The sequence below is a fragment of the Neodiprion lecontei genome, chromosome 6, assembly GCF_021901455.1.
Source record: "Neodiprion lecontei isolate iyNeoLeco1 chromosome 6, iyNeoLeco1.1, whole genome shotgun sequence".
NCBI classification, from domain to species: Eukaryota; Metazoa; Arthropoda; class Insecta; order Hymenoptera; family Diprionidae; genus Neodiprion; species Neodiprion lecontei.
In genome coordinates this window covers 26,436,328-26,461,833 of record NC_060265.1, presented here as the reverse complement: position 1 = coordinate 26,461,833, position 25,506 = coordinate 26,436,328, and the positions used below count along the sequence as shown (strand labels likewise).

The following is a 25,506-nucleotide window of genomic DNA, read 5'->3' as shown; positions in this document are numbered from 1 at the left end:
ATATTCAACCCAGTTCGTTTTACGAATATCAATTCACCGAGAGCCTGCAGCAATATTTTCAAGTGGGTATAAATATAAGACCCGTCGTATAAAAACTCGGGCTCTTCCAAGATTCAAGATGAATTTTCAATCGCGTTGTGTATGCGAGTAGCAATTATCTCAGGTTCGCTAATCGCTGCAATCTCGAGTCGAGTGAATCCAACTCGTGTAACCGATTAATTTTAAAGACACCAAGCTCTAATCTCTTGGCTTTCATCTGTGATACATATCGATCCTAATTTTCGCATACATGCAACCGAGCGAAGTATAAATACCAGAGATTAATGGCTGATATTCTCCCCGGTTTTTGAACCCGAGATGAACTGGCCGAAATTTTTTCATCCCATCTTGATAGCGTCAGAAAAATCGCAATTAATCAGTCTGTCTTGATTAATAACACGCAAAACAAGCAGACAAAGACCCGCACGCAAATTGTGTGCCAGAAATGCCTCGGAGCTAAGTTAAGCAGAGGCCAATGAACCTTCTAGTCTTCGACTCTTCGGATACATACAGATAACCCTGTTTCCTCCCCTCATCATCAATAATCTGGAAGACTATACGAGGTGGAAGAATAATATCTGGCTGTCAGAATTAGCCAGCTTATTCCTATCCTTCTTCACCTGGCAATTAACGTTCTCATATTTCTGAACGACGGATGTCCCGTGCATTACTCACCCATCATCGTCTCCACGTCGTATTGTTATTTACGTAACCCGTGATCTGACGAGTGGGAAAATTACTACAATTATTCTTATTTTTCTCGTACTTATCAAGATATCGCAGAAATTTTCAATCGGTGAAACAACACTTGGTCGAAACTGTTCTCTTGAAGTTTATCCAAATTAAAATTCTCTGGCATAAATTATAGTTCCAGTCAGCAAACTTGGATATTATTTTTAGAAAAATTTTCCAACAAATTAAATTTTGTTCACTTTTCGCTCTTCCTCCTTTCTTTTTCTTACGCTAATTCTTACTGGCTCTAGTCGAATTTTCGTCGCGGTTCGCTCGGTAACGAATTCTAAAGAGCGCGGCCAGCGAGTGGAGCGAATATTCACCGTGCAAAGGTCACTAGGTCCAAATAACGGTGAATTGCCTCTCGACGAAGCTGTGATAAGGTGATCCCTGATCGAGACCAGCTGCTTGCAGAATCCAGATGTCCATCTTTCAATAGTCGAAACGTCTTGTTTCTACCGCCGCAGTTCTGATGGATGGCAACGCGACGTTGAACGTGATTTCCGCGCATGAAGGAGAAGGAAGAAAAGCGATTTATAGACCAACAAGCCTTGCTCAATAACACGTCTATATATTTTAGCATAATAATTTCTACTGCAATATCGGTTTATTGTTAATTACAAATTCATGTAGCCGTTATTTCCGTGACCGAGTCCTTAATTATTGTACCCGTGCCAGCGACATTATTCCTCAGGTACTTTGAACATCTGGGCAGCCTGAAATAACGAGAAAAAAATTCGTTTAGATTTTTACGTATGTCACTGTGAGACCAAGAGGTGAAATTTTCTTCTCGTCTCACCTTGTTGTCCAGTAAGCAGTTGAAGATGAGACCGGCCGTGTCGCAATCGTCTTTACCCTCTGAAGCACGAAATTAATTAGTCGTGTTAGTAAAATCATATACCAGAGCAAACTACATGGAACTAAGAAATTATAATATTAAAACATTTCACGCATAAATGTCACGAGCTTTAGACCCGATTGCATTACGATTAATGACACAATGCGGACGCAATTTAATCACAAGTTCAATGCAACGCTGCTGAGGTTTCGTGCAGAATAAATAACCTGCAGTTTCGTGATTTCTACCGTGTGATTCCACGCGTTGTCCGCAATTCATAATCGATTGAATAATCATATCGTATCAGCTCAGAGTTATGAAATGGAAAAATAACAGTGGGAAATTCTTGGAGTTTACGGAAGAGTTTTTTCACCGATTGCAGATCGGATATTCCAATTTGAAAAAAATTGATTTTCACGCGATATTCTAAATGCATGTAACGTGTATAATTATCGAAAAATTGAAATTACTGTGCTCGGCACATGTCTCGATCAATTTTATCGCCTCGTCTCGTGGCGCATCTTCTGGTATCATATCGATAGCCACTTCCTTATGAACGGTTCCTTCCTCGTCAAGCTGGGAATAAGTAAATAAAATTTGTTCAGAACGAAGTCATGTAATGTATTATGAAATTCTTTTGAGAAATATGACGATCTGTCAGTTAGAAATAGATCGATTTTAAAAGAAACGTCGATTCTTCTTTTAAGTTTTAACAATAAATGTGCAAGTGTGACATTTTCAAGCCATCTCACCACGTTGATGCCTTTGAGGATGCAAGCGCCGAAACAGTTCATTTTCTCGTCAGCGGCTGCTTCCCCATTTTTAACGCTTTCCAAATCAGCCAGATCTATGCCCGAATCTTCGGCGCATTTCTTCAAAGTTTCTTTGAAATGTTCTTCCAGCTCCGGATTACCCTTGGTTTTTGATCAAATTTATATTATTGAAAGAAAAGAAACGGAACAACCGAAAAGCAAATATTTACGTAAATGCTGTATTGCCGCTTTTCTTGGAATTCAAAATGACGTCACGGTTCAATGATATTTTCCTGGATTTTCTCTGCTGAGATAATTCGTAAAATGCTGACAAAATTTTGTGTAAATAGAGTTCGGGTAATTTTCTACTGCAATCCATTCGATTCAATGTTTGCTTTTCTACTGATTTTAAACATCATGTTTAATAGATTGACGGGATTCCTGTTTTGTTGAAATTCGAATTTCCTATGTTGACTTTGAGCGTACGTTGAATGAACAAGTGTGATTGCAATTATTGAAGCTACCGGCTGATGGAGCTTTGCGAAATTACGTCGGTATAAAATTAATCGAGCACATTGTACTCCAAAAAAATTAATGAATAATTTTCTCTCTGCAGAAAGTCGCGATTCTTCGTAACTAAAAGGCTTAAAATTCTTTACGGTGTAAAATATCATGTGCAAAAAATAAATATTATTTATTCACTCACTGCGAATACTGCCGAAAAGCAGACGACGCCGAAGACAAAGGTTAAAGTGACGAAGAGCTGCATGATTGTTTGCGAAAATTCTTTATTCTTCTGAAGTTTGTTTTGACTTGATTCCATTTATATGCGAAACGAGACAAAATTAATTACTATCCTGAATAAGCGATGTATGGTAGGGGGAAATGAACAATACAATATGGAAGGAGAGGCTATAATTTTCCACCAATCATGGAATCATTATAAACAGAAGTTTGTCTCGTTTGACTGCTGATGATTCGGTAGCTAATTATTATAACATAACAACGCTGCATTTATACCCGAGAAATCCTTGAGCTGTAATTTAATGAGCTATTTGTACGAGTCTGTAGGACCCAATACTTAGGCCCAAATCGCAGCGCAGAGGAAGCCTCTTAATACGTGAGTAAAAAATTTACAACATGGCGTCAAATTTTTATTGAAACAAAGTTGGCTCTATGAGTTATAAAATGCACGGTCAAACGATCACGGAATATTGGCAGGTACGCGAATAGGCAAATTGCGCGTTCCATTCCTCTAGATTTTATTGCAGATAATTCACATCGCGTGATCATGACTGAGGTGAATAAAAAAATCCAAGTTACGTGAAACAATGAGATTGATCTCACACGTAGCAGTTGCACGAGGTGCTTCCTCGATCTACGGATATTCAGGCTGTGGGTGTAATACGAAGTCCTTCGCACTTGTAATTAGAGAATCGCATCGTAATTGTATCGCATCACCGTGGAAAGAGCCTGTGGCTCATACAATGCACCGGATATTTGGAAATTTATAGATCAGTATAAATAATGCGTAACGCATCGCCCTTGACCAGCGAAATTCTAGTTCAAATGTAATATAAATATATTCCAGTACCGATTGAAACGTCCTACGGGTCAGAATTGCTTTCGCAATTTCGGAAAACTAGATTATACGGAATTCGGATCACGGCTACGGGCCTCAAGGTGGTCGAGATGTTATCTTATGTATAATTCAATTTCTTATCTGCGTCCATGTTTCGTTTTCGGACACGTCGACAGGGGCTTCGCAAACCAAGACGAACGATTTTTTATCATTAATATCCTCGACGGACTGACGAATAAACTTTCACACAGATAGATTTGATCTTATTCCTCGTAACGTACCGTGTATAAAGTAACTCTCGGCTACGCCGGTCTTGTTAATTTGTGTTCCACGATATATCGAATTGTTTATTCGAGCAAACAACGCGGATAAATGTGATTTCGAAGTATAACGATTTTATTCATGTATGTACAGCTCTCGGGATCCATTGGTTCATAAATATGCATCGATTCAGGGAACTGTTGAATTGGAGAACGCACTGCGATCGTGTTTTTCGCATCATTATTCACGCCACGCGTATTGCATGAATATATAGTGTCCTGTGTTACCAGAAAAGACGACGAATCTAATCAGCCATCGCTGTTTTACAATGTTATAAATTTTCCGAGATGCGAGCTCGTGTAGCAAATCATTTCTATGACGGATTCTCATATCCGTGGTAGGCGATTCTTGTGATGTTAAGACCTACTTGTGAGTCAAGTTGCACACAATTAAGCGATAATTGTCAATTTAATACTATGAATAATCACACGACAAACATGCAACGAAATACTAACTTGTTGAACACATTTGAATATTGAAAATATTCACGTTAGTCGTCATACTTAGCTGATAGTTTCTTCACAAATTGCCGGAAGCCATCACCACCAGACTGAGCAAATATCACAGGTGAATAACGCAGAATTTATTGAAAAAAAAAATACGTTACATTACATTACATTAATTCTCAACGAATAGCAGCTGTTATAAAATATCGTTATAACTTTTTTTTCTGCGAAGCTACCTAAGTCGCAATCGTCACTAATTATAGATGTGATAAAATCAACGAGCTGCGATGTCGATTATGCTGCACAAACTTGCGCAAAAATAAGCAACCTAACTATTAAAGAAATAACGATGCTGTGTATAGTTGTAATCGTGGTTCTCACATTTCTTGTATATTTTTTTTCTTCCTTCTCGTCGTTATGTACGGAATATTATTATTAAGTCGGGATGTTCCGTTCCTGTACGAAACGCACCCAAATATCGTCAACAATTAATTTTATTCAGCGATTCCTTTCAGTTGTTGATTCCTTTCAGCACCGTTTGGCCTCATCGCGTATGCCATTCTCGATTTGTTGAAGCATGCGCGTAGGTATGTACAGGAATTGTCTTCTTCGAAACCATAAAACCGGCATTGCACTCAACTTCGTGTTAACTCTGTATCGAACACAAAAATAATATTATTCCAATGAAATTTATATAAAAAATAATTTTTTTTTCGTAGGTAATTTTTTGGATTTCGAAAGTGAGAGATTGTGAAAGTTGCCTCGTCAGAACTACGGTGCATTCTCGTAATTTGCATATTGTGCAGTTGCCATGCAGAATCGAGTTTCAGAATTTTGGAAATTAAAGGGTTCGGAGTCGAAACCGATTCTCCGTTTAAAAACAACTTCTCATCGGTTAGTATCAATGTTTGAAACATCTATTGTCCAATCGAATTCGTTGTTACGAAAGAAGGAGTCCCAGGGTCGTCAGCTTAATTTTTTTATTCGGCCCTTAGAGACATGGCTTCATCGATATACTAAATACCGTGTAACTGCAGCAGGTCCAGGTTAACAGCACACCTCGTTAGCCTCGAATCCGACAGTCTACGGTGGGATGGGTTATCCTTTTTCCTCGTGAGTTTTGAATAACGAATTCGAAATGAACCGCACTCACGGGTATATAAGAGGGGACCGAGAAATCGATGGAAGATCAGTTACAATTCGCATCATCACGATCGATCGCACGACAGTAAGTCTCTCCTGAAAGGGAATATAAATTTAACTTGTTTCCATTAAAAATGAAGGTACTGATCGTCATCTTCGCCCTTTGCGTTGCTGGTTCTTTGGTACGTAATTAGATTACACTGATTAATATTTTTATACTTAACACAACTTCCGACGAGAAAATCATTATCGAAAATGTATTTTCACTCGCTTATTTAGGGAGGACTGACGGATGAACAGATAGCCAAACTTAAGAGCTACAAGCAATCCTGTATTGTCGAGTCAGGCGTCGAGCCAAGTAAGAACAGCCTAGAAAATTTCTTATTTATTATTTTCATTCATTCCTTAATATCGCTGCGCTATTTCGTCTTAGTTGTATACAATTGTAACAAACAATCACATTTTAGGTGTCGTAGAGAATGCGAAACAAGGACAAATAGCAGAGGACGATGATAAGCTCGCATGTTTTGCCGCTTGTTACCTCAGACATATCGGAGTCGTAAGCATTTCGATCACAATTATCCTTCACCGTGAGATTGTTTCATATTTTTTTTCGATACTTTACGGTTCTTTCTCTTGACAGTACGACGCTGAGGGAAATGTGCACGAGGATGTTTTCCGTGCAAAATTACCCGCTGATGTCCCAAAAGCAAAGGCGGACGAAGTGGTCAACAAGTGCAGCGGACTTAGTAAGATTTTCATCACAACACCACGGTGTGATTGATAAATAACGAATTCGTAAGAATTGCAAACTAACTGTCGCTGCGTTTCCATTTCAGCTGGAAGTACCTTGTGCCGTACCGGTGCGAAGCTGCTTAAATGCATGATGGAATCGCGAATTCTCGCCGTTTTGTAACAAGCTTTCCGTCTGATTAGGTTTAGGAAAACGAAACCCGTTGCGAGATCGCGTCAGAAAAAAAAATTGTACTTGTATTAAGCGTGAAATGCATGTTTTCAATTACCCAGAACCATAGCAATATTCTGCAAAATCAAAGATTTTATCCTAACGGTATTACATTTTATGTCGATTTTATTTTTCTTAATTTTACTTTGATATATCCTAGCCTTGTTTTATCTGAAGGTGCATGTACAACGCGTGAATGTTAATATGTATGAACTTTCGAAGCTGGGATGAATAAACGAATCCCAATCAATAAATGTCAACTTCACAAGCTCCTCTTTGCTGTTATATTTTAATCCAGTAACAAATAAATTTATTTAATGAAGGATTTGTTAAAATTTAATCCAAGATTTTAATACACACGATAATTACAGTCGATGAGTCTTCAGTATGAGATAATTAAGAATCGTACGTGTATAATTGTTACGTGAAACCAAAAATGTTTCTCTGCTGCTTTTTAATAAAATTCTGCACACCTGTAATCATAAACAAAATCTGAAGATAGTCAATTAGAATTCATACCTGTCATCTTCTTGTTCATCATTCAAGTGACTGAGGCATAGCAACGCAAAATAATGGCGATACGTTGCATGTGAAACTTAATTCTAGCGTTTTTCAAAATCCATAAACATTTTGGCCAAAATTGAAAGTGTCTGTTTAAACAAAGTTGAGCTTCAGAGTGCCAGCTTTTTCTTTCGGGCTTTTCATTGGCAATAACGAGATCAAAATGTATAATCGTCTCAAGTAGTTCGCTTAACTAAAGGCAATGTAAGGCCGTATTGTGTCTGCCTGTAAGTTAGGTAGTAAATAATCAGGCGATAGCTAAGATAATTGCGATTCGTACAGAATTCGTACCACTGTAATAAATTTCGTTAAAAAATACACGATAGATGTAAATTAGAACAATTAATATATCAACACAACTATGAAAAATATTATTTAACTCAATCAAAATGCAATGTGAATTGATCTTTTCTCTTATTCACATTATTTTCGGCCCATGTACGTTTCAAACGTAAAAGGAATGTCGATACATACGTTTGAATTCTATCCTTTTATTTTCACACTTTGATCGATTAGTAGCGTTACCTTGTGCTGAATTTGTGAACTATCGGATCAGCCTCTACGTCCCGTTGGAACTTCTGCCAAATTTAGTTTTAAAACCAACATGGCTTCGAAGGAGACAAATCTGCCTGCTCTGTACGCAGAATTAAATAAATTAGGACAGAATGGGGAGTACGAAAGGGCGCTGAAGACAGCGAATAGAAGTAAGACTGTCGACCGATGATTGTATTGTGAAATTTTGTCAGTAATGTTTGCGGCTGTCAAGGCTCCGTCAGTCTGACACGGGCTTAACCTATAAACGTGCACATCGTTGGATTCGCGGCCCGCTATCATTTGTGAATTGTATTTTATTTTACAGTCCTCGGCATTTCCGCGGACGAGGAAAGAGCTTTCCATTGCAAAATCATCTGTTGCATTCAACTCTCAAAGTTCAATGACGCTTTGCAGTTCATTGTGAAAAACCCAAAACTGTCAGCGTGAGTACCTTGCCAGATGTCAATAGTCTAACCATTCACTTGGGCTCAGGATTTATGGATGAAGAAATTTAACGCAATTATTTATTATTCGCTTCTCTGTCTCTGATTCGTGCCACGTTTTAGTTACAATCGTAAAGCAATTCATTTTCATCGTTGTAACTTTATATACCAACAACATTTGCAGGAATTTGGAATTTGAAAAAGCATATTGCTTATACCGCTTGAACCAAGTACCTGAAGCATTGAAAGTCGTAGAAGGTGTTCAGAATCCATCCTTGAAAATCAAAGAACTGAAGGCTCAGATTTTGTACCGCCTTGAAAAGTATGAAGAATGCTTTGCTGTTTATCGAGATATCATTAAAAATTCAAACGACGATTATGAAGATGAGAGAGAAACAAACCTTGCCGCTGTTCTTTCTAACTTAGCTGCTGAAGGATCGGTAAGATTTTATATTTTTTCTGATGGAAAGAGTAACTGTTCATTTTCATATTGTAAGCCTTGCTCAGAATCGATTAAATACCTTTTTGAATTTATGAATGATTTTAAAGCTTAAGTGGCATTGGATCTAAGACAATAAGTAGAGAGATTTTCTCATTAATCATTTGGATCATTTTCTTCAAGGATATAGAAGTCCCTTCACTGAGAGAAAGTACATATGAGTTGACTTACAACGCGGCTCACCGATTGGTGGCTCAAGGCACTAACGGCACTAATAAAGCAGTACTAGTTGAGGCTGAAAAAAAATTGAGAACTGCTGAAAAGATGTGCAGGGAAGCACTGGAAGAAGATGGAGCAACTGAGGAGGACATTGAAGATGAAATTGGCATAATTAAGGTTCAGCTCGGCTATTGTCTTCACCTACAGGGGCGCGAAAAAGAAGCCCAAGAGCTGTATTTAGCGGCGCTAAAAGCCAAGCCAGATGACGTCGCCCTAGTCGCTGTCGCAAGTAACAATGTTGTCACTCTGAATAAAGATCAAAACGTGTTTGACAGCAAGAAGAGGATGCGAAACGCAACGCACGAAGGTTTGGAGCACAAGCTGACGTCCAGACAGCGGAAGAGCATTGCCTACAATCAGTGCCTTCTTGCAATGTATACTAATCAAGTACGTGCTCAACTGATAGTGAATTGATTAATCAAGATACATTGACGATGTTTTCTCATTTTAATTTTAAATCCTGTTATTAATCATCGTTTTTACTTGTAAGATCACGTTCGGATACCTCGATTTTTTTATTTCTCATCGTGAGGCACGGCATATTCAGGAATGAAAATAAGGACTCCATTTTTTTAGGGAGAACAGTGCCAGCAGCTATGCACAAAATTGGCGCAGCAGCATCCCGATCTTAGCGCAGATTTATCGCTAATCAGAGCTATTCAACTTAGCAAAGAAGGCAAGGCCAAAAACGCAGTCAAATTACTGGACGAACATGCAGTCAACGATAACCATCTATCAATGAAACTTGCCGCTGTCCAGCTACTCCTTAGTCATGATGAGCGAAAAGAAGCAATAAGAATTTTAGAAAACTTGAACGAGAAGGACAGATCGATGCCTGGAATAGTTAGCGCATTGGTAATGCTTCACCTGGCAGATAACAATCGGGAAAAGGCATCTGCCGTCCTCAAGGAAGCGGTGAACTGGTATAAGAAAAATAAGGTAAATCAATTTCTGGACTTGTTCGTTGATTCTGAGTTTTCCTGATTGTGTGAGAAATTTGTAAACCCCTGTTCGAAATTTAGGAGAGCACCGCTGACCTGGGTACCTTGTGGCGTCAGGCAGCAGACTTTCATTTGCGAGGAGGAGAAGTTAGCGCAGCAGCTGCAAGCCTAGAGGAATTACTCCAGGCTTCTCCTACCGATACTAGAACTCTTGCCCAGCTAGTGATAGCTTATGCGCAATTTGATCCTATCAGAGCACAGAATTTATCAAAACGATTACCGCCGCTTCACCATCTTGCAGAAACAACTGACGTCGATGCTCTTGAGTCCAGTAATTGGGTCATTGGTACTAAAGTGGTGAAGCGTAAAGTAGAGCAGTCACCTGGGTACGTAAGATTGTTGTATTAGATTTTTATTAGGCAGAGAACAGGTGTATTAGCGTTATTCGTAATTACAGAACACCTGGAACCGACTTAGCCCAGAAAAAACGAAAGCAGCGTAAGCGTAAAGGAAAATTGCCAAAGAATTGTGACCTCAATTCAATGCCGGATCCTGAAAGGTGGCTACCAAGACACGAACGTAGTGGATTTAGAAAGAAGAGAGACAGAAGAAACAGAGACGCTGCTATGAAAGGAACCCAGGGAGCTGCAGCCGGTGCCAGTGACCTTTAGTAAGTCCAAAAACATTTGATGATCTGGATTTAATAACTTATATTGCATCTGTTCCGGACTCGTTTGATTCACCAATAAATAAAGACTGAATTTTTGTTTGATCAAACTTCAAATTATTACAGTGACATAACTAAGATGCCAGCGAATGCAAAGCCATCTCCGAATCCTCGCCAAAGTCCTGCAGTTGAACCCGCCGGCCCCAGACAACAACAGCGTAAAGTGCAGCAGAAGAAAAAGAAGAAAGGTGGCAAGTGGTAATACCTGAATATTGGGTAACATTTGCAATATACACATGTACTATTTGACATACGATGACCGGGTACTAACAACTATTCTCATTTTAAATATTAAAATTTGGGCGTAAAGGTTAATTTCTAGGTAAAAAGGTAAAAAAAAAAACATATATCATTGTGTAAATGTTGTCCCGATAATTAAACCGCTCATTATTAGCAATTTTAACTTTTCAAACTGATTCAATCACCGGCCAAATACTCCCGAAATTATAATAGTGAGTTCGGGTTTAATTTCTTAAATATTCGCCATACAAGGAGAATAAATTTAAAATGAAAAGAGTTATTTCATCTACTCGAAAAAAAACTACGATATTAACTTCCTTACGCAAACGAGAAAAAAAAACACTATACGCAACCGCCTTCAGAGCCATATATCTTCCATGTACCCTGCTTAACTCTTTCAGTCACAGGTGAGTCACAGAAACCACCACAGTGGCACCCTTTTTTTCTTTCCTTTTTCATTTTGTCATTTTATTTATATTCTATACAAAATCGCGAATGTTTTGCATTTACAGGTAAATGAATTGCGTGACTGAAAGGGCTGAGCTCGACTCAGGTGAGACAGCTCCTACCCTTGAATTTGTTTACATTCTCGTGATCGGCAGCACGTTATCTATTCCTTCAGTTTTGTTCGTCAGTTCCGTGCGAGAATTCGCCGCGTAAACATCTGAACAGCGATACCTGTATCGAATGTGCGCTCATTTGTTGATTCGACCAGTTCAAGTGTACACAAACACGAGTGAACTTCTAAGCTAAATCTGCAGCCTTTACACTTTCAAAACAGAGTTTGTATCGTAGAAGGAAGGGGAGACCATAATGAAACTAGTCTTGTTGTGAGTTCATTCAGAAAACTGAACGTATAACCGATAAGTATTGAATTCGAAGCTGATATTAGCGGCAGCCATGCCGATTGTGAGCCGGCGTTTAGATCCGCCGATCAAACCTTTCACTGTAAACATTGTAGTCTACGTGCCTCACTTCAGACCAAACATTTTGATCGGGATTGATTTTTGCTCCGTAGGTTCGAAAAACGTTTCGTTTTCGCGAATTCATCGTCGAGTATGCCTTGCTTAATTATCAGATTGATCAATCGGGTCTTACCGAAATGTTATACGGTTTTTGTGTTCGGTCTCTGTAAGAGTAAAGTTCGTCGCGAAGAAAGTGGCTTGAACTTGTGTGATTAAAATGTGCATACGTACTGTGTTGTGTTATACAAAATGGCAAGGCGATCAAACGAGAAATGGGAGTTGAGCAGCGAACGGTAAGAATGCGATTAAATTACATTCAGAGATGATATTGCTAGACATTTAACTGATTGTGAGATTGAAGTCTGTTAACGGCAACGGTATAATGGACATAATATTATGTTTATCGTTTCTCAGTACAGTTGCTTGGATGTGGAATAAATAATACCTTGCAGGGTATCGCATAGTACATAAAATATTTTTATTGGTCATTGGACAGAGTTAAATACATATTGCAGCATAACATAGAATATAGGTAACATGTCTTTTGTGTAATGACTAGGATTTCGTGATACACGCTTTTATTTCAGATCATTAACAATTGTATATAAAAATACAATATGATTATCATTACTATTTATCATCATTATTATTTCGTTTTTAAAAATTTCTTTTCAAATTTCACAACTAAACTTTGCATGTATATTTCGGGCTGTGTTAATAGTAGGTCATATTATGCATTCGAGATTAGTCTTGAGACGTCAGTTACGTACTATTAGAATAGCGGTAAGACGATCTTAGCCAAATCTTACATAAAGTCTTGACTATTAGTACAGCCCTTAGGTATATATGTACTTCATCGATTGTGCGTAAAGTCTTCAACAGTAATACAATATAGAGTATATGTATAGATTTTTGTGGCACAACGTTATAATTTTTATTTTTCATTATATTAACTACTATATCCTACATACAGAACGTTTTTGCACACAAAAGCAACAATAATGCCATGTCGTTACATCACACAACCATTTACCACCTGTTCACGGTGGATTTATATTTTTATGGTTTCTTTCTTCATTTCATTTCATCAAAAACGCTATTACATACAAAATTCGCGACAATAACAACACATTTTTATTATGCAATACAATTACTCAGCATTCGCGCGACCTCCGCTTAAATAAAAGTTTAAATTATAAGCTTCTTTTTAACCATCGTATAAATATCACTATACGTTTACAACTATACATACGAATACTTTACACATTCAACTAAAAAATTTATAGTATTCAGATTTTAATACTTTTTTTTTATCGACCTGCAACCTTTCAAATTTTAATATAACGATGTAAAAACTCTAATTTGTAATTATAAGTGATTTTATTGTCTGAAATTGAATCGCGTTTCGTTTAGACATATATATATTATATTTTATTTCGTGTTTCTTTCAACTGTATTTATTCGTAATAGAGACAGTCATTGCAGTACATAACGTACTATTTGAATAGATGTTTTCACAAAACTGTGAAAAGGTATATAAACTGTTATGATTTCCATCATATTAGTTACACTAATATATCATGTTTTATCGTGTTCAGGTTGTCATATACTCAGTATTTTGGCAACGCATTATAATATTTTTATCATTTCTAAAATGATATGCATACAGTTATGAAAAAAAAAAGAATATTTGAATCAAATAATTACCTATATTAATCAAACTTAAAACTTAGGAGTTTATCACAATATAAGGACATGAAAGAATCACAATAGCGTTTTCATGCCACACTCATCTATCGGCGTTTTTGTAAATACCAAAATACCCAACACCTATGGCCGACTCAGTTAAACAAATTGTATTATGCTTTCGTTGATACTGAAAATAGATGAGCAAGGCACTAGTATTCATAGGCATCGTTATGAATTTTTGCAATATTATCTTGCTATATAATAAATGCTACTTTTCTGCTACGACTCCTTGCCAAGCATCTGCTCGTTGTTTGTTAGCTAGCCTTCGTCTCTCTGAAAATGTGAATGTTCTTTGATGAAACAATCCATATGTGATTGAGCATGATACGATGCGAGCATATAATTACATTTCTTTCGTAACATGAAGAGATTTAATAAAACTATACCTTTTGCCTCGCGTAGCACAACCTTCTCTCTCTCACGCTCTTGTCTAGCTGTTGCCAGTCTCACGCCTAGTGCTCCAGTTACTAATCGTCTTGCTAGGGCTGCGCAAGTTTCTGGTCTTGCTCTATAAGGCTGTAAGAATTCGGCACTTCTTCTAGCTTTCGTTTTGCTCAAGGCTGTCGCTTCGCTGAGTGGCCGAGTCTTTACAAACGAATGATCCGATGCCAAGACCTCAGCAGCTAAAGTCAAAATGCCATTCGAATCATGTTAATTGTCAGAAATTCCTCATATTTTATTAATTGATTTGCTAGAAAAACATTTTCAAGTGACAAATGCTTGTTTCTAGTAACAAATATCCAAGTGATTTAATTGTTTGTAATCATGAGAAATAGGATAAAATGATTGCAAAGTCATATGCAATAGCTTGTTATAATTTCTTGTTTCTGTAAATTATTAAGCTGTGTCTGAATTTCAACATAAGGTCCTCGGACTGTATTATTGGTGACATTACTAGTAGTAATTGCCCTTTCACGATGATTATCAGGTTGCTAGTCCACGTGGTATAACTCTTAGAGGTCTCGAGTTGATGAGTTGATGATTTGAAATTGAAGCGCTTTTTATCCCATTGAGGCACTCAATTAATTTAGATTTTCAATAACGGTTAATTTTAAGATTACTTTTGTACTTGGAAAATTAATTTGTATCCATTTTCATGAATATTGAAGTCGACGGACAAAAGGTAACAATATAAAGGACTTCCTAAAGCGACTCAGGGGAAATAGAGAGTGTAATTCTTCAATTCAAACAAGTTACATAACTCGTGAATTAAATTCTTGGCTGAATTCCATGGTGTTGTAACATTGCAGTTCCTACTTTCACTTTGGATCAAAATATCGGCTTATTTGACTCACTCTTATTATACAATCATATGCCTACGTGTGAATTTATTGATTGTAGGCAGATTGCTATTATAGAGAGACGGTCATTAATAATTTACCATCAATTTCATCCATTTGTTCACCATTCAAAGATTTAATCATAAATTTTCTGAGCATCTATTTCATCCATTGGAGAAAGTTGATGTGCTCTTATCTAATCGAGATTCAGTCAAGCTTGGCGGAACATTTGCTTTCCTTGCAATTTAAACTCTGTAGTATCCCGATTACATCTTTGCCGGTTCAAGAGCAATGAGACTAACATTTGTTCTTTATTCATAAATTTTACTTCTTCTTTTATTGCCAAGACCTGATTGAGTGTACTTTCCTCATATTATCTTCAATCGCATGAAGCCAAGCAGGCGTTACGCGGCAGTTGCGAGACAGGTTTAAATGATGTTACAGCATGGATCAAGTAACACAACCGATTTGCATACTTAGAGCATTTAGTACTATGCGTATACCTAAACAATTAATATCTCGAGTTTACTCACCTATAAGAGGGCTGCTAAATACACCAAGACAATGCGTGTCATCAACCCATTTTAGTTCGAATCCTCCATTTTTGAAAGGACTAAACACAGCTGCAAGGTCGCTAGTTTTAAAGTCTGATGGGAAATTATATATCTCAACAACATGCGCAAACTCATCATTGGACACTTCCACCGGTGCTTTTGAATACGCCCTATAGTCACTCTTGGGTTTTTCTATCGTAACTTCGCCTACGGTTGTAGTTAACTGTAAAAATAACGATAATTTGAGTAGTAAATAAATATCATTTCATCACTGCTCGAAGGCTAGAAAGTTCAATGCAGTTCTTATTGATTGTGAGTCAGATTACATTTTCTTCAATATTGTGGAATGTAGAGCAAACAATACCTATTAGATAAAAAGGTGACAAAAATAAATGCATTTTGCAATAATAGTTAAAAAGCTTACTTCTTCAATCAATGAAGGATCCAAGCAATCTCCATTATCGTCAAAAAGGCTATCCCAATCGCAGTCGTCCCGATTAACTTTGGAGGATGGTAGAGGTGGTGGAGCTGGTTTGCTCTTGGATCTTTCGATTTTTTTTACTTTTTTCTCCTTTGTTGGCAATGATGGAGAAACCGGAATCGCTGGTGGTTCGTTGATAATAGCATCTTGCCGGACTTTCTCATCGGTGATTAATAATACATCTGACACTATATTTTGCCTAACTATCCTTCTATTTTTGTGATTAACAACTTCGTCGCAGTTCAGAAGTTGGTCTTTGGTTTCCTCCTTCTTTTTGTTACGATTTTCAGACATGATTAAATCTGAACTCTCCTCGTTCTTATCGATTTTTGGATATAATTCATCTCGTTTGATAGACTCGATAATATTTTCATCACCCTCGCCTTTTTCTACACTCATTGGCGATTGTCGAACCTCGCTTATCTCTAATTCACTCGATGCAGCTTCGCAACTACTTAATATCAGTCTGGTCTTGCACTGCTGCAGCTCTTCTTTAAACTGTGCGTCTGTTTGTACTGTTCCAGGTTCTCCCATTAAACAGGCATCTCTTGATTCATTGTCTACCCTATTTAATATAGGAGTACATTCTGTCTTCAACATCGGTTTTACATAGCCATCGACACTTTGTTCAGTTACTGCCGCAGATTCACTTGGTAGAAAAACATCAGCTTCGAAGTTCATTAATATTTCACTGACAACTTTGTCGTTATTTCCAATGAAGCTACTACTGCTACTCGTATTCAATACATCGTCTACAATTATATGTTGAGTCTGTGAGGATTCCTGCCTAATCGGTATCTCAAGCGCCCCGGAGAGATTTCTATCTGTTTCTAAAACAGTTACAACATCTGAGACTTCGACTTCACGTTCTCTTTCTTGTGTCCCATTATAGGCATCTGACACAGCTCCACTATTATCATTACAAGATCTGAGGCTCGTACGGGTAGGTGAAGACGTTGTGCTACGCCGTTCTCTAGTTGACCGTAGAACTCTAGAAGTTTCTCGAGACAAGGAGCTTCCCTCGGCTTCGTTACTACGCCGATGTTTAGGAACATAAACTGCACGGTCTGGTCTCTTCTGTCGATTGGCCCTGAAAATATTGTTAAAAATATTGTCAAGGAAGTCATTTTCTCAAGTAAGGTTAATCAAAGAATGAAGATGGGTTACAATCCAGTAGGATGGCCAAATTCAGTGGTGAATTCACATGCACAAAATTTTGGAAAACCTTATACAGCACATACGTAAGCGAGAAGCTGAACAATAGGTGCAGCTTTGTTAAAACTGACTCACTTAGATGCCTGCGAAGATTCGGAAGCTGGTTGATCCTGCTGAGAATCAGTCTGGACGTCACATCTCGCTTTTCGCGCCGGCGGGGGTCGGTAAATTCCAACGGATGGCACTGATTTCACTAAAACGACACAAAGCAACGCGGCGCAATGAGGAACGCGTTCACATATCGGAACGAAGAACAGTTCAAACAATCAATAATCACGATAATTTAACACACACCTTGTCTTTGACGCGTATTCTCCGGCGATTCTAACGCCGATCTGTGCCCTTCTACTCTCATGGCACAAGCGAAGTCCAATACTTTAAAATCGCACGTTTCGGCTGAGGCACCATTCAACTTCGGATCCCTTTTGACGATATTCAATTTATTACTCGCAGAGTTTATAATCTGTGATCGTTTTTTCAGTTTGTAACGGAGCTTCGGAGCAAATTTTACAGAGTTTCAATGAAACGACAGAGTCTAGACTCGGGTAGATGGAAATACAAATTTTCTGTCACTCAAAGCTACGTTACGGCTGAAACGATCGTGTCATATCATTGGTCCAGACCGAGACTGTACCTTACGACATCGGTCTTGTAGCACACGACGGTCCTTCGCTGGGCACCCTGGCCGATAGAAAAGGTGTACAATAAATCGTGATATTGATCCTGTACCGATTGGTGTATGATGAACCTCCTGTAGTTGTTTACAGGCGGGAAGACGAGTACTCTGAAAGTGAAAACCCGTCTAATCGCGTCTGAAAGTAAAACCGAACTGGACAAAACGAAGCAAGTCGACGTTGAGTGAACGTGCCAGAAGTCCTTGCTTCCCCGCCACTGGTAGATACTGGCTCAATACGTATAACACGGCTTTACATAATACACCTGACTTTCTCTTTTGACGGCTTCCTGAACTGCACGCGCCAGTCCGCAAAAATAAATAAGAAATGAATATCAAGCGAATAAATAAAATACCACCGACTCTCGTACGCCTGTCAAAATAATTTTTCTATCGTTTTTAACATTTCAATTTGCGACTCAAATCGCCCACGTAAAACGATCATCCGTTCGTGATCGCTCGACGATATTTTTGTCGAGCGTACGTAACGAAGCATCGCGGTGATAAACCGTAATTGCGACGATAATCGTCGACGCGTTGAATTCGACGAATCTACCCGCCATATTTTCTAGTAAAACACCCGCGCATTGCGTCGGCTGCGTCGTGAGGGGGGAGAAAAATAGAGGAAAAAAGCTGACACGAGTGCAAACACAAGCGTAGCGGAATTCCGCGCAAAGGTGACCCGTTCTTGATTTACACGTTACGATTACGGCCTCGAGTATTTTAACATGCGTGCCCTGCCGTTCTTCACGCGTCCGCGCGTTAAAGTTACAGGATCGCGTAACGTTAGTTACGGTTAAGTAATCGGCAATCGCGCGACGGGAATATATATCAACGATCCAGAAATAATGTATGTAATTATGTACGTACCGAACTCCGTTTCTGATTTTCACAAGTCAAAGTATCGAGGTAAGGGAATTCAGACGCGTAAAAATCTGTCATTGTTTCAGAACGACTACGAATCCACAACGTGTAACGCGGTGTATTTACTTATTTATTTATTTATGCTACCGTCTAGTCCGAAGGCGATATGCACGAATGTATGTTTGTACGTACCTTTTTCGTTCCGTCTTTACGGTAAACTCCTTAATATCCCGCTCCACGTATTCGGAGAACAAACTCTCCTGCAAACTCATCAGTATCTAGGGAAAATCTTCATCCACCTTACCAACGAACGTTACGCTAATTCTTTTCGTTCTCCTCCTCTTTGTCAATAAATACATTTAGGTGGAAATTTTATGCGTTCGGGAATCCGCTACTGATCCTCGGTGTCCCCTCTGTGTATATTTTTACGCCGTTTATTACTGCCCACCACGCAATGACTCGAATCCCCTTCTCTTTTCTCTGTCGCTTCAACGACTCTCTTACTTCCTCTTCTCTATCTCCGATCATTCGCTCGGCGCATGCGCCGTTCGACCTTTTCTTTGTTTTCTTTTCTTTCCCCGCCTTCTTTTCCTTCGACTCACAGCCCTACCCAGCTATAGAGGCGCTGCCTGCCGACTTAACTTGCGATTCTTACGATTGCTCATGCATACACACGCATACTTACGATTGCTCATGCATACACGCATACTTAGGATTGCTCATGCATACACACGCACACTTACGATTGCGTGCAATCCCCCAAGGACGACTTTCAGCATTGTAGTTGAAACTACGGTCACGTACTCGCCTCTTACGCCTACCTGTTAATCGCAAAGTACCGTATCACCGTCGTGTCATCCGCCTTCCTATTACGCTCACCCATCGCTCACCGTTATGCAATGTCAGTCTGCCGTCAATTGTTTTTTGTTTTTTTTTTGTTGTTTTATTATTTATCTAAGTAGAGTCAGACGGTCTTTTGATTTTACCGATCTAACGATAAACGCGTTTCGATTATACTATTCTCCGTGATCGTACATCGATGCGAATTGCAAATCGTAATGATTAATTATTATTCAAACGTAGGAAAAATATAAAAATTTCAAGTTTTATAATTATCCGTGAATTAATAATTAGAATTAAATTAGAAAGGAATTGATTTCCGTATTTTATCGTGTCCTCATTTCGACGTATTAGAAAAATATCATGATACGATCTCGAAGTGCGGTTGAAAAAGACTTCATCTCAAATTTTGATACGTCGATTAATTACATTTGTCGCCAATTTTCTGCACACGGTGTGCAATTTATTTGGCTGCAATATATTATTCCATTTATATACCACAATGTACAGTTGTAAATATATCCATTAATTATATATATAGAAAATTATGTAGAAAATACACGCATAAACTCATCTGAACTTACAATTTGGTTAAATATTTTTAAAAAAAAAGGGAAAACTTGATTGAATTGAAAGTGAAAATTATTACCGTCGACCGCTGTTAATAATAGAAATACCGCGGTTTTATTTCGGTTAATTATCTACGCATTGTAATAATCTTGAAAAGAAATTTAAACACCTAGTGTGTATATAATTATATGTTCACGCATACGCAGCAAAGTAGTAAATTAGTAAATTTTTTGTCCTCGAGTACAGAATCTCATTCCTGATAATTGAAGCGTATAACAGCAGCTTTCATCGAGAGCGGAATTCTGCGTGTAAGGATTTCGGGTATGAGTAAAAAATGAATAAAAATGAACAAAAATGAACAAAAATTGTACATCACGAGGCCTCGGGAATACCGAAAAGTCAATCAAACTTCGCAACGTGTATGTTTATACATATTATATATACGAATCGACTATCCTGCACTCCCTACGAAAGTGAAAGGCGAGACCTTTAACGGTCGCAAAATCCTTTCAATCTTTACACCGTGGCTATTATACAGCTGCCTAGAGTGCGGATATACATAACTATTTATCCGACTACTAGATTAGGAAGAAAAAGAAATGATCTCTCGACATTTTTCTTGCCGTATTTAACGGTATACAATTTCCTGTTTTCTCTGCCTCATTGATGCACGTACATACATACATACATACATACATACATACATACTTACTTACTTACTTACTTACACTGATCGCTTTTTAAAAGCCTACTCTACGTGATTTTTGTTGTAACGATATGATATTCTTGGGATTTGCAACACACGCACTCTCCTGCAGTGCGTGTACATCGTGGTGTACATGATGCAATAAGTAACAGAATTTATTTTCAGTTATACATGGAGTATTTAGTAACCGCCTGCCGGTATTACGTTATAGAGGAGAGAAAGTGAGACGAATGAATCCAGATTCTATACTCGCAATATCGAACTTCACCGAATTTCTTATGATGCTCATTAAGACGTGTTCACACGATGATCATTAATCGCGTGTTAATTCTATCCGCGACCACTGCGATAAATTATTCCGCCTGCGTTTTTTTACGTGTAACTTAGACAATGTATTGTTATTGTAGGTAATTAATTTCTGTGGGTAAAAATTTTCACCTGAATAATTCTCACAGCTGGAACTGCTTGAACTTGTTTTAAGTATACGTATGCTATACACCATGTATATCTAACATTAGAAAAAATTTACCACGGTGAAGTCGTATTATACATGTGTTGTGCACAATCGCGAAAGTCTAGTTTTTTTTTTTTTTTGGTTTTCTTTCTGCTTCAACCTTTCTCCTACGTGAGAGGATGAAATTCCTTAAAATGAAATTTACGGACGAACAACGGCCAATGTGTTTACTAGTTTGTAAAAAGCTGTAACACTGTCGGAGAAAAAGTTACAAGATTATTAATCTGAGAGAAAAAAAACACCGAAAATATATCGTCGCGTATTCAATTAGGGATGTATAAGTGCGGAGAAGTAAATGATCTATGTATAATACGTATATATGTGTACGGGAAATACGACCGTTTGTTGAATAACAAATTATACTGTACAAAACATATTTATTTCAATAATTTATGATAATACATATACACGTGTGTACAACGTATTTAAGCATTAGTACAATCGAGTATACCACTACTTAGCAAAGTTGCTTATAATTATATCCTAACAATATGTACAATCACACTCGTTTTTTCTTCCTTTTCCTTTTACATGATCATCTAAAACTTATCAAGTTGATCTAAATACAAGCAGCAATCACACGTTCTATAATTCACTCGAATTAAATCTTGATTATTTTTAGGAATGCGACTTTTGACATATGCCGTTATAATTATCGACGCATGCTTTTTAAAGGTAATATAAACCGCTCTCGAGGTAACTTGAATGTCGAATGAAGTATAGAATAGTGAACCACATTACATACAGCGCATAAATATACAAAGGTAAAAAGTCACAACGTCCAAGATTTACGCTAGTCGAATTATCGCAACGATTAGTCTATTTAAAGCAATGGATAATTCCAGAGTTCTGTCAAAAAATATTCTATATACATTCAGGTATATATTTCATATCTTGAATGGAAAACTACGTTACGGTGTTACTATGCAAACAAAAACGAAAAAAAAAATAACAAATTATTGCGAAGAAGTAAGTACTGAGAGAAAAATTGTCCAGGTATAGAAAACACGTAATTAAAATTCACTCTATGCAATGCACTCTTAGGTATTACATTTTGTAACATCTACATATACTATACAATAGCCCACGGTATATTGACGTCGACAATTTGAAAAATATAAATTTAGATGGGCATTGTTATATGTATGTATGTGTTTCTGATTCCCATTTAAAAATACTTGTCTATATTGTATATGTGTAACGTATCTACGTATTTAAATGTTTGAAAACTACGACGCCTTCTGTACCAGCCACATTTACATTTTTAATTAAAGTTAACTAAATGTTAATATTATTATTTCTTTGTTCAAATATTACATATGAAAATAACGAAGATTCATGTTGATATTTTTATTATTATTGGTTAAAGAAAATATTAAAACACATATAGTATGTACGATGAACTTAAACGTTCTATGATACAATCGTGGTGACGATAATGCGTTTCTACTTTTTTTTTTCAATAGATTTTGGTCTGGAATTAGTGCTGGCTGAGATGGAAAAAAAAAATTAAAATTTTTCTCTTATCGATAAATATAAACGATAAACCTAAAGATAGATCCGTAGAAATTAAATTATATACTGTACAGTATTATCGATTCGAAACATATGAAATCCATCTCATATTGAAGAAAACAAAAACCTGCTTCACAATGATTCCAAAATATTCTCAACTAGATGTACAATTCAAAGTATACGCGTATTTACGTTATATTTGAAATTTCAGAACTCATAAAACTGGTACAAAGTTTTATTCGTTGGAAAGAACAGTTGATTTATTAAAAGCTGATGAAGAAAACTTGATTTGACCTTAATTAACAGGATTGATAATACGTTTCTTTGTTCCTGAATATTTTTATATTTACCGCTTGCTTCAGTTGTTTAGAAAATTTTTTGTTCCACGAAATGAAAATTGTTGGATTTATAGTTGACTTTTGGGCGAAAGTTAGACAGAGGTAAATTCTAGAGTTAATACCTTAACGCGAGTCATGATAAGGATAAAATAAAAATAAGTAATGATAAAAATTTCGAAATAATATGTATAAAATATGCAAGCGTGTGTGGTTCTTTCGTCCAGTTTAAAATTCTTTTATGTTACTGTGCTTTATGTCGTAATAATCGGGTTTTCGTTATTCTTTTCCTCCATAAATTTGCTAATCATAAAATATATTCATCTTTTACTCATGAAAATAATTATATCTATATACATACGTATATATGAATTTTTATACCATACACATTTATATACGTTTCATTTTTCTTTTCTTTTATCATTGAGCTGGTGCAAAATTCTCAGCCTGAAATCTAACGTGATATTTGATAAATAAAAGCTGCATATCTCGAATATATAGGCTTGTATAGCAAGGCGGTAGATTGATAGATTGGATGAAAATATGTTAGAGTTCCATTTGAAGCTGGTTGACGTTACAGCTTGTTTCTATACACTGAGAGAAAGAGCTTAGATTATATGTCTATACGAGGCCTGTATTGGAGCCTTAGAGGTGGGTCTCGAAACCTCCATCTTGTTACGTAGACAAATTTTAACGTATGATCCTTTCCCAGGAGCTCATTGTTGCATAGAATATCGATCTGAAATCAAACAACAGATTATTTTGTAACAAGGAGTATCGGCTCGTCGAAGCTACGCCTTAAAACTCTCAGTATTTTCTTTTCCTCTGCATTTTCCATTTAAGATATCCAGTTTTTTTTTCTTTACTTACATCGCGATATTTCTCCATACCGTTGAGGACTTTTTTGGCAATAAATTTTTTCAAGTGTGTAATAGTCGCCTGTGCCGAACACCTTATAAATCTTCGTTTCAACGTTTTTAAACTTGTGTTCATGCACTCCAAGCACACGTTAACCTGTGAAGAGAAAAACACCCGTCCTGTTATAACGTCTGACGAAAGAAGAAACGTATCTGAAACACGCCATGTTTCTCGAAACGAAAAATTGTTTCTATTAGTCACTGTATCTTTGCAACAAAGCTTCTCAATATCGAACGAAAAGTAAAAATTTTTTATTCACCTGTTCGTCGGCTCGGTGGTAATCAGACTCGGCATGAGTGTCGCCAGATTGTTTTTCCTCTTCCATTTCGGCGGCGTTTGGTAAAACATCCTTAGGACAAGGCAATCCTCGGGCTCTATAGAATTCTCTCTCTCTCTTGATTTCGTCTGAAATAAAAGCGAGTCGCTGGTTAACGATTGTCGTTATAATTGGCAAAATACAAGCAGGTGAACTACTCACTCTCCTGGAGATCGGGGACAAGTTTGTAGACGATATCCTGCATGGTTCTGTCAAAGCTAATATACTGAAGGGGATGTGACTGGTGTATAACTATTTGGCATGTCGGGCAGGTGTGTTTCTCCTCGAGGTGTTTGACTAGGCAGCTTTTACAAAATGTGTGGAGGCACTCCGTCACTGTTGTAGCATCTATAAGGTAGCCGCGGCATATCTTGCACGTTATGTGACTGTTTAATGTTTTCAGCTTTATTCGCCTCTCCATGGCACCGGTGAGCACCATTTATTCGGAATTCACGTTATCACCTGCGAAAATAACTCTATTCAATACGGTGTGAATTTCCATCCGAATACCACGAGTAAAACGTTCCCCGAATAATATTCTCATTTTCATTTATAATAGCGGTAAGCACGTTTCGAACAATCCGAATATTCCTTTGGGCATAAGTTTCATCCTAAATTCATACCCATACTAAAATTATACTTTTGACAATTGCCTGTGTTTCGTTGTAAAAAGTGGGTTACCATATTTCTAACCTTACTTTTGGCCTATAAACTTTCACGGCTCTCACTAGTATGCATCACCAACAAACAACGCGGAAACATTTTTTATTACGATTGATATATTTTCATGGTATTATTCGTCACCTTATATATAGAATAAAATAACATTTGTAATAAAAATTTGGTAAAAACAACTTATTGTAAATGTGGCTGATGACAACAAAACGTATTGACTTAACCGCCCTCTCAGCGCTCTTTTCTCGTACTAATCTACTCGCATCTGTTTCTCCTGCGACCGTTTAATTGGTTTAATCTTCACGGCGCGCAAAGCGTTCCATTTACAAATTTCAAATTTTTTTCCCTAACATAC

At 37.4% G+C, this 25,506-nt stretch overlaps 5 protein-coding genes across 8 annotated transcripts; 2 read left to right on the top strand and 3 right to left on the bottom strand.

Moving 5' to 3' along the window:
• Nucleotides 1-847: 847 nt before the first annotated feature.
• LOC107218897 lies at nucleotides 848-19,246 on the bottom strand. 2 transcript variants are annotated; one of them, XM_046743092.1, is made up of 9 exons: nucleotides 18,955-19,246; nucleotides 17,860-18,009; nucleotides 17,520-17,647; nucleotides 17,301-17,418; nucleotides 15,954-17,100; nucleotides 15,509-15,752; nucleotides 14,143-14,318; nucleotides 9,408-9,419; nucleotides 848-1,175 (listed from the first exon to the last, which is right to left on the bottom strand). In XM_046743092.1, the coding sequence occupies exons 1-9, from the start codon at nucleotides 19,032-19,034 to the stop codon at nucleotides 957-959; spliced, it is 2,274 nt and encodes a 757-aa protein (XP_046599048.1). In that variant the 5' UTR covers nucleotides 19,035-19,246; the 3' UTR covers nucleotides 848-956. The 2 variants fall into 2 exon arrangements, with proteins under 2 accessions (XP_046599048.1, XP_015512420.2); XM_015656934.2 differs by lacking the exons at nucleotides 848-1,175; nucleotides 9,408-9,419 and adding an exon at nucleotides 12,401-13,968 and having other exon boundaries at nucleotides 14,082-14,318; nucleotides 18,955-19,245.
• Nucleotides 1,323-3,192, bottom strand: LOC107218882 (general odorant-binding protein 19d). The gene is made up of 5 exons (XM_015656912.2): nucleotides 3,068-3,192; nucleotides 2,362-2,523; nucleotides 2,080-2,185; nucleotides 1,571-1,629; nucleotides 1,323-1,487 (listed from the first exon to the last, which is right to left on the bottom strand). Exons 1-5 carry the CDS (start codon nucleotides 3,182-3,184, stop codon nucleotides 1,455-1,457), a joined length of 477 nt encoding a protein of 158 aa, XP_015512398.2. The 5' UTR covers nucleotides 3,185-3,192; the 3' UTR covers nucleotides 1,323-1,454.
• LOC107218907 lies at nucleotides 5,897-7,089 on the top strand. The gene is made up of 5 exons (XM_015656949.2): nucleotides 5,897-6,035; nucleotides 6,133-6,211; nucleotides 6,321-6,412; nucleotides 6,497-6,602; nucleotides 6,693-7,089. Exons 1-5 carry the CDS (start codon nucleotides 5,988-5,990, stop codon nucleotides 6,767-6,769), a joined length of 402 nt encoding a protein of 133 aa, XP_015512435.2. The 5' UTR covers nucleotides 5,897-5,987; the 3' UTR covers nucleotides 6,770-7,089.
• Nucleotides 7,932-11,149, top strand: LOC107218904 (signal recognition particle subunit SRP72). The gene is made up of 8 exons (XM_015656946.2): nucleotides 7,932-8,082; nucleotides 8,238-8,355; nucleotides 8,540-8,795; nucleotides 8,978-9,460; nucleotides 9,650-10,012; nucleotides 10,096-10,400; nucleotides 10,472-10,684; nucleotides 10,808-11,149. Exons 1-8 carry the CDS (start codon nucleotides 7,983-7,985, stop codon nucleotides 10,941-10,943), a joined length of 1,974 nt encoding a protein of 657 aa, XP_015512432.1. The 5' UTR covers nucleotides 7,932-7,982; the 3' UTR covers nucleotides 10,944-11,149.
• Nucleotides 19,247-22,739: 3,493 nt separating the features above from the next.
• Nucleotides 22,740-25,377, bottom strand: LOC107218883 (polycomb group RING finger protein 3). Of its 3 annotated transcripts, none has more exons than XM_046743095.1 (5): nucleotides 25,158-25,377; nucleotides 24,639-24,938; nucleotides 24,420-24,565; nucleotides 24,113-24,256; nucleotides 22,740-23,981 (listed from the first exon to the last, which is right to left on the bottom strand). In XM_046743095.1, exons 2-5 carry the CDS (start codon nucleotides 24,913-24,915, stop codon nucleotides 23,856-23,858), a joined length of 693 nt encoding a protein of 230 aa, XP_046599051.1. In that variant the 5' UTR covers nucleotides 24,916-24,938; nucleotides 25,158-25,377; the 3' UTR covers nucleotides 22,740-23,855. The 3 variants fall into 3 exon arrangements, with proteins under 3 accessions (XP_046599051.1, XP_015512400.1, XP_015512399.1); XM_015656914.2 differs by having other exon boundaries at nucleotides 25,170-25,377; XM_015656913.2 differs by having other exon boundaries at nucleotides 25,175-25,377.
• Nucleotides 25,378-25,506: the final 129 nt, after the last annotated feature.